At 39.3% G+C, this 8,798-nt stretch overlaps 1 protein-coding gene across 1 annotated transcript; it reads right to left on the reverse strand.

The window, feature by feature from the left end:
- Positions 1 to 224: 224 nt before the first annotated feature.
- ipp (intracisternal A particle-promoted polypeptide) lies at positions 225 to 5,971 on the reverse strand. Its single transcript, XM_074650596.1, has 10 exons — positions 5,834 to 5,971; positions 4,203 to 4,619; positions 3,903 to 4,114; positions 3,423 to 3,642; positions 3,130 to 3,285; positions 2,841 to 3,008; positions 2,606 to 2,743; positions 2,355 to 2,477; positions 1,481 to 1,701; positions 225 to 1,399 (listed from the first exon to the last, which is right to left on the reverse strand). The coding sequence occupies exons 2-10, from the start codon at positions 4,546 to 4,548 to the stop codon at positions 1,175 to 1,177; spliced, it is 1,809 nt and encodes a 602-aa protein (XP_074506697.1). The 5' UTR covers positions 4,549 to 4,619; positions 5,834 to 5,971; the 3' UTR covers positions 225 to 1,174.
- Between the last annotated feature and the right edge of the window lie 2,827 nt (positions 5,972 to 8,798).

Below are 8,798 nucleotides of genomic sequence, written 5' to 3' on the forward strand. Positions count from 1 at the left end.
ATCCCATATGTTCTTGTTTGCACAGTTCATAAAATCTCTCTTGCAAACATTTACAGTCAACTCAGGATGTTTGTCATGTACAGTATGTGCCAAATCAGTGTGATGTTTACAGTGGAGGATGGCCCTGAGCCATCTTTTAAGTTATTACATTTTAGCTATCCTAAATGAAGAGAGAGAAGTAATGTAGGTTCATTTTAAAACCAGCACACACATAACTCTTTCATGAAGTTTATTAAGACTGAAAAACAACCAAGATGTTATAACCGTTGATAGGAAATACTGCTGCATTGTGCAACGGATCCACTCAGATTGCAAACGTGATGAGCTCCAACATCCAAAGAGAAAACATGAAATAAGTTACCATAAAGAAGGTAAAAACATTTCTACATACCGGTATGTATAAAGTTGAAATGTAAATTGTAGTAATGTCAGGCGCCACTGATGAGTGAAATGATTAAAACACTTTTCACTTGCTTGAATCTGAGTGTAAATAGTGATTAAAGAGGCACTATTATTTACAGTATCATATATATACAAAAACAATCCAGTGAAATTTGCTGAGTGATAACTGCACTGGTGTGCTGTTCAAGTTTATACTTATTTACAGGAATCACTTACCATGGAACTTTGGTTCCATTATTAAATAGGCTCAAGTGGTTTGATAAATCCTTCAAGTAGCAATGCACTCACCTCAAACATTTCTTTAAGGAAAATTAAAGAAAAAACAAACAGTGCTTTTACATCTTATCCAAGAACTGTTCGCAGTGTTCCCAAAAGGTCCATCCAAAATAGAACTCCTCTGCTGTGAAAAACATCCTTATCACAAGGATCGCTTTGTCTTCGAATACACAAGACCGGAAAACAAGTCTGTTTCCACCGATACTCTTGTAAAAGTATTTAGTGAATTGAAAATAGAGACACAAATGAGTCCAGTATAAGCACTTTTGGCAGTTTTCCAGTTTAAAATCTGCTGTTCAATGAATCTCAAATGTTGTGGACAAATTAAAAAAAACAAAAACATGTCTAATCCATGTATAAATAACATAGATGATCATGTGAAAGCCTACTTGAGACAGAAACACACTTTTGTGTTTCTTAAGGTGCAGCTTTTCTTCAGTTTAGGAATGATTCAGGTACCGATTTTGGACGTCCACAGTTTGAATATTCCTGGCTATCAGAGCACGGCCAGCCCGCCGTCACAGCGGCTGGTGATCATGTTGCCGACTTCAGTCCAGGTGTCCAGGTGAGGGTCATAGATCTCTACAGAGTCCACTGTCACTGGAGCGGAGAAGTCTCTGCTGGCGGCCCTGCCACCGACGGCGTACAGCAGCCCGTTAACTGCTGACACTGACACGCCTGCGCGAGCAGTGGACATCGGAGCCACCTCGACCCATTTCTCCTGTTAAAGACAAGCACAGAGGTGAAGGAGAATGCTGGGACACAGATGTTACGGGCTGAAAATGAAATTGTCCCACTTTACCTCTTCTGGACAGTACTTCTCCACTGTCTCCAGTGCACCCAGCGCCTCGTTCCAGCCGCCCACGGCGTAAATGCAGTTATTGAGGCAGGCGACCCCCACATAGGCTCGACGTGTGACCATGACGGGCAGGGCGCTCCATCGGCGGGAGATGGGGTCATACACCTCGGCTGAACGCAGCTCCATTCCTTCGTCACTGATTCCTCCAATCACGTAAATAAACCCTGGAAGGAGACTTTTAGTTCAGAGCTGCTGCACAGAGTGTCCAAGTCATCAGAGAAGTAAAGAAATACACCGTAGTAAACCCAAACGAGAATAAGGGTTCAGTAGCATTTGTAAGCGAAGGAGCTATTTATGTTGTTGTTAGTATTTAGTTGTTCTTTTACTAAGAATAATAAGTAGTATTGTTTGATTGTGTAGTACATTTAGTTTTTGTGTGAATTAGTATTTTTGTTTTGTTTTGTTTGTGAACTGGGTAACACTGTGGGCACCCGCGGTTATATACGTATAGGTAATAGGCAGGTATAGGACCAGCATGCACCTGGGTAGGCCTATGTTGTTGTTTTCTTACCAGAGCAAGAGAAGCAGCGATAGCCATGATTTCTTTGTTCTTTCGTTTGCTTGCTTATTGTTTTTTAAGAAATAAATCATAAGAAACACAGATACTTTGCATGACCAATGGACTTTTTTGCCTGCGAGTACCCATGGTGTGTCAGTGGCCCTTTGATTTAAGTTTGATTTAGATTTTTCTGACAAATGGTCACTACAGTAAGTGTGTATGAAACAGTTTGTGAACACTCAGAAAGGCACTTAACTAAGCTTACAGGTTGCACGGGACTGTACATATTTATTATTCAACCAAAGGGGAGGAACACACCTTGTAGCTCACAGCAACCAAAGTAGTAGCGAGGAACCGCCATGCTGCCGATGACCTCCCACTTGTTCTCCTCTGGGTCGTAACGCTCCATGGTTTTCCCAATCTCAGAGCCGATCCAACCACCTACAGAAGAAGCACAGTACATGTTGTTTTGTTCTGATAATGATGAGATTCTATCATCCAATCCAGCTGTGTCATTGCTTGTACTTTTCATGGATTGTGGTTAAACATAGTGCTACTGTGGCATTTACCGAGTGCATACAGAGCTCCGTGGCAGGGGCAGACGCCAACTCCACAGCGCGGAAAGTTCAGAGACGCCACGGCGGCCCACTGCTTGGTCACTGGGTCGTATCTCTCAGTGCAGTCAAATATCATGGAGTCTTTCTCCCCTGGTGAAAAAAAAAATATTCCATGTCAGACTGAGGATTGTTGAGGTTTTTTTTTCTGGGCTTGAACACAAACACAAAACAGTCTCAGCTCTCTCACCTCCCACCACATAGATCATGCCCTCCAGTACTGCGACCCCCAGCCCGCTGCGGGCCTGGTGCAGGGACGACACGGTGGTCCAGTACTGGTTGAAGGTGTCGAAGCGTTCCACGCAACTCAACGCCCGGCTGTCGCTCCAGCGGCCGCCCTGCAGCCGAGTGTAGCCTCCTGCCACGAGGAAACAAGTAAAGGTCCACAATAAATGTCATTTCTGACATTTGGAACATCTCAGGTACTGTCACCAAAATTCATCAGGTTACTTTTCTATGTTGAAAATTTGAAACAGAACCTATGGCGTAGAGGTATTTCCTGGCTTTTCTTCTGGGTCTCATCTTGGCTGGTTGTAACTGACTGTACATCTTATTTTCTTTGGGAGACTTTGTGACTTCAGTGTATTCCTTCAGCAGAGTCTGCAGTGCCACCCGCAGGCTGAAGTCCGTAATACCTTTAATGAATGGCAAAATGGCAAAAAAAGTTGAAAATGTTGTTTACGATATGTCACCTTACAGCAATATTGTAAATATAAATCAATAAGTATGTAAATTATAAAAAGGGAGAAGCAAAATGTCATGTTTCCCTCACCCTCTATGTACTTGAACAGTCTCTGTGGGGAAAGCAGAGGGAAGCGGACCGGTTCCAACACCTCCACTACGTGTTTTTTCCTCTTCGCCACATCTTGGAGCACCCAGTCCATGGCTGCGGTGAATACCTGGTACTCATCCTCAATCCTCAGCTCTTCACTTCTTAGCAGCCTCACCAGCTGGTCCTTCAACAGGCCCCTGAACTCATCGATGACGCACACCTAAAGAGAAGCAGTTGATAGAGGCCAATCTGTAAGCATCAAACTTGAAAATTCAGCGTGAGTTGAAACTCTTTTAGCAAAATAAATAAGTAAATCTACAATTCTGATAAAATGCTGATGGTGTCTGACGGGGCTTGTTTTGAATAAGGACGGAATGAGAACAGATTTCATGTACATCTAGTTTCAATTTATCAGGGAAACACAAAAAAAGAGTTTGACAGCAACACCAAGTATTGTCAGTAGCTCTTATTGTTTCATACCTCCAGAAAGTGAACATGGATGTAGTTCTCAGTGAACTCCAGCATCTCCATGCAGGCAATCTGCTCCAGGAACTGAAAGATGCCCACACAGTTGGACGGGTCCATGTGTCCCTTGAGAAACTCTCCACAGATAGACACCACCTCGTTCAGCTGCAGCATGTCTGCTGCCACCATCAGCTCCTGGACGTTCTCCACTGTCACACTAATCACGCCTGATAGGAAAAAAAGGTTCATATTTACACAGAAAAAATGGTACGAAACTTCACAGATCTTGAATTCGATGATGGGGAAGATGCGGACCTGTGTATATGAAGTCCAGCAAAACCTCAAAGACATCAGTCTCCACTCCGAGGATCTGCACCTCCTCTTTATCCGCCTCCCTCATCCCCCCGGAGAACAGAGCGGAGAAGTAAGGGCTGCTAGCAGCAAGCACCAGTCGGTGGACCCTGAAGACCCGGCTGCCCACCCTCAACCCCACATCACAGAAGTCGGTGCGGAGCCGCATCTTGTTCATCTGGGCCAGGATGAGTCTGGCGTACCGGTCTGAGGCCAGCAGAGCCTGCTCGGACGCCTGCGTTGCCATGGCAGCCGCAGCATCAGCACCACCACCACAACCAGTGGATGTTGACACGGAGGTGGAGTACATAGCAGCTGGGGCAGGTCTTTGTTAACATGGAGGCCCTCCCTCTCTCTAGTGAGTCTCAGCACAAAACAGACCTGGAAAGACACAAGAGCATCAACACCAAAACACACACAGAGAGTCACTGACAACACTTGACTGTTGTGTAACAACGCAGAGGAGGATGATGGCTAAGCTGTCATCCATGATGGAGAATGACTCCCACCCCATGCAGGACACCATCTCAGCACTGGAGAGCTCCTTCAGCGACAGGCTGCTCCTCCCAAAGTGTGTGAAGGAGCGCTATCCAAGGTCCTTCCTTCCTGCAGCTGTCAGACTCCACAACCAGCACTGCTCCCAAGTAGACCACTTACACACCAAAACACTGACAATAATCGGATATTTTCAGGTGGAATTTCATTCATTCATTCATTCTCACTGTGCAATATCATTTTCCACTTGTGCAATTTTGTTAATAGTTTGTTTATTGTCAATACTGTGTATACTAATCCTATTTTTATACTTCCTTCTATTTAAATGGTTCATATTTTGTTACACTTTGTTTATCTCTTTTTTTACTGTGTTAAGATAAGAGAAGATATTCCTTTATTAGTCCCACAGTGGGGAAATGTGCAGTGTACAGCAGCAAAGGGGATAATGCAAAAAAACAAGATGCATCAGCTAACACAGTAAAAAAAAAAGAGCTAAACAAAGTGTGACAAAATATGAACCATTTAAATAGAAAGAATGATAAAATAGGAGCAGTATATACAGTATTGACAATAAACAGATTATTAACAACATTGCACAAGTGGAAAATGATATTGCACAATGAGAATGAAATGAAAATATCAGGTTATTGTCATTTGTGTTAGCTGATGCATCTTGTTTTTTGCATTATCCCCTTTGCTGCTGTACACTGCACGTTTCCCTACTGTTTGACTAATAAAGGAATATCTGATCTTATCTTATCTTAAAACTGAGGCCATATAATAAGCTATAAATGTATAAAAGCAGATTTGTTTGTCTGTTTTGTGTTATAGCACACTGGTGCAGTCATATATACGTTATTGTCTGTCACCTTTGTTGCTCTATTAGCTGTATATAAATAGGTAAACACCTCTCACCGCCGTTAGCTGAGATGCTAAGCAACAGACAGCTCAGGGTGGATTCAACCATCATGTTCATCAGTACAATGAGACACTTAACAGCTCGACCAGTCTCTGCTCAGACAGTGACAACTCACAGAGAATTACAGACTTTTATAGAGAAAAACAAATCTAAATTCATCTTGTTGTTAACGGAGACTCACCCATAAGTTTACTGATGAGGATGCAGGCAACTTCCGTCGCCCTGCAGACTGTCAACACATCAGGCTCTCTGGATCGACTGCACTGGTCTGCTTCTGCTTCTTTGGTGTTTATTGGTGGTTTGGCAAAAACCATCTGAGAGGTGCATTACCGCCACCATCAGCATCTGGACGACTGGAGTGTGGAGCAGGAGATTGTGCAGTAACAAAATAAAACAAAATAATAATAGAAAAAAAATAAAAATAAAATAATTATAATAATGATAATAATAATAATAATAATGAGGAAAACTCTAGATTCGTTTAACTAAATCAGTTTCTCTTAAAAACTGAATAATTTCACAGTATATACTATCTAAACATTTTTAAATAAAAAAGAAAAAATAAAAGAAATAAAAGAAAAAAAGAAAAAAAGAAATAAAGAAATAAAGAAATAAAGAAATAAAGAAATAAAATAAAATAAAAGAAAAGAAAAGAAAAAATAAATAATAATAATAATAATAATAATAATAATGAGTAAAACTCTAGATTCGTTTAACTTAATCAGTTTGTCTTAAAAACTGAATAATTTCACAGTATATGTTATCTAAAAATTTTTAAATAAAAAATATTTTTTTAAATATTTTTAAATAAAAAAAAAAAAAAAAATTAAAACATAAAATTAAAAAATATATATATACATATATATTATAATAATAATAATAATAATAATAATAATAATAATAATGACTCTAGTTTCGTTTAACTAAATCAGTTTCTCTGATATATATATCTTTTTTAATATATATACTAAAAATTTAAAATAAAAAGATAATAAAAATATATATATATATGTTTTTTTTAGATATATATACTGAAAATTAAAAATATAAAAAAATAAAAAAAATAAAATAAAATAAAAAAAATATATAAATAATGATAATAATAATAATAATAATAATAATAATAATAATAATAATAATAATAATAATGAGGAAAACTCTAGATTCGTTTAACAAAATCAGTTTCTCTTAAAAACTGAATAATTTCACAGTATATGTTAGCTGCTGTATTCCCCAATAGACCTGACAATGAAAAGTCCTGGTGTTTAGCCTTCCTTAGTGACTGTAAAAGGTGATTCCTCTGGATACTGTAATTCCTGCAGTGTATCAGTACATGTTCGACAGTTTCTGGTTGATTACAATATGTGTATTTTCCCAGTTGGGTGCTTGCCTATTCTATATAATGTATAGAATATAATGTATACATATTTAATTTGTGTTTTGTTTATTTTTATACTATTTCTGGTCAGTTTACACACTCAATAACTGTCTCCAGGTGTTGTTATAGCACACAAACACCAGATGGCAGTGTCTCCTTTTTCTGAATAAGCAGCTAAACACATGGAAGTCCTTGACAACAAGCCACATAAACCTACCATGTAAATTATCATAGTATTCTTAGCATGTCAGCCCCCCAGCAGAATGGTAATTTTTAGATGTAGCCATCCTCCACTGTGTTGTTGGCTGTATATACTCTTCCACTGGAGACTTGACCAAGCTAACTATCCTACTCTTTATAGTGCAATATATCCTTGATGCAATATATACACCTCAAGTGCAACTACCTTTGTTTACATTTTATTTATTACATCTACCCTACCTATTTTACAAGTGCAATCACCTCTGTTTATATTACATCTATTTTATATTTTATACCTCTAGTGTAACACTAGTTCGCCTGTTTTATTTGCTTTATATATTGTGTGTGTTTTACCTGTTATATATATTTTATCTGCCTCGTTTAGTCTTGTCAAGTATTTGTTTTAAAGCACAATGACCAGATCTGTGAATCTTGTTGTATTTAATACGATGACAATAAAGCTTTCTATTCTATTCTTTTCTATTCTACTCTATTGTAATCTACACTCCAGCTTAGCTTGACATAAAAAATGGTTTTAAATATTATGTTGGAAACCTGTCATTACATTACAGAAGAACTCTAGCTCTGCTTTGGGCCCATTAGACCTGTCTGATGCACTGAGTTTGAGGTGAAAATGAAATACGCCTACTCTGGCAGTTACAGGAAAAAAAGTACTGTAACTGTCATATGACTTGTATTTCCTGCTATTTCAATGTGTCACACAGAATCTAACAGCCAGTGGTGTGTACTGGGAGAATATGTGGTGACACCAACGTTGGCCAATTAAATCTCGAAGGTAAGATATGTGCCAACCTTGGCCAGCCTTTGTATTTCACGCTTGGTTTGGTTTCCCCTCCTGTTGCCCTGTATTGTTACATTTCCAGTGTGTCCTGTTTCCCTAAAGGGCATCCACCATGGCCATTATCACAGCTGAACAATTAGCTTATTGGATACAGCTTAAATGGACTCCTAGTAAGCCAATATAAGGCAGAGCTCGCCCTCTGAACTGAGTGAACTTTCAAAGAGAAACAATTACACTCCCATGTCACCTTTAATGTATATCTTGGGAGGAATTTAAAAATCTAGACTTACATGTTACTCGTCAACTATGGAACAAGTTACCCCCTGATGTACGCACTGTCACTGACCTAGTACTTTTTAAATCTAAGCTCACTTTCAGTAACCTGTTTTCATGTTTTAACATGAAATGTGATATATTTTTTAAATCATCCCTGATTAAACAGTTTTAACTTGGCAACATGTATATCATCCATCCATCCGTTATCTGTAATGGGGCGTGCTGGAGCCAATCCCAGCTGACATTTGGCGAAGGTGGGGTACACCCTGGACATGTCGCCAGACTATCACAGGGCTGACACATAGAGACAGACAACCATTTGCACCTACGGGCAATTTAGACTCAACAATTAACCTGCATGTCTTTGGAACATGCAAACTCCACACAGAAGGACCCCAACCCTCTTGCAATGAGGCAACAGTGCTAACCACTGCACCACCGTGTAGCCCAACATGCATATCAGAGAACCCAAAAATATGAAAATTTGGA

The sequence above is a fragment of the Sebastes fasciatus genome, chromosome 11, assembly GCF_043250625.1.
Source record: "Sebastes fasciatus isolate fSebFas1 chromosome 11, fSebFas1.pri, whole genome shotgun sequence".
NCBI lineage: Eukaryota > Metazoa > Chordata > Actinopteri > Perciformes > Sebastidae > Sebastes > Sebastes fasciatus.

Bases quoted from the DNA above. Each gene is read 5' to 3' on its own strand.
- ipp (XM_074650596.1), bottom strand. From the start codon at position 4,548: ATGTACTCCACCTCCGTGTCAACATCCACTGGTTGTGGTGGTGGTGCT. The intron at 1,702-2,354 runs GTGTGTTCCTCC...GTCTCCTTCCAG, and splicing joins TGGTTGCTGTGAGCTACAAG to GGTTTATTTACGTGATTGGA. The intron at 1,400-1,480 runs GTAAAGTGGGAC...TGTCTTTAACAG, and splicing joins AGAAGTACTGTCCAGAAGAG to GAGAAATGGGTCGAGGTGGC.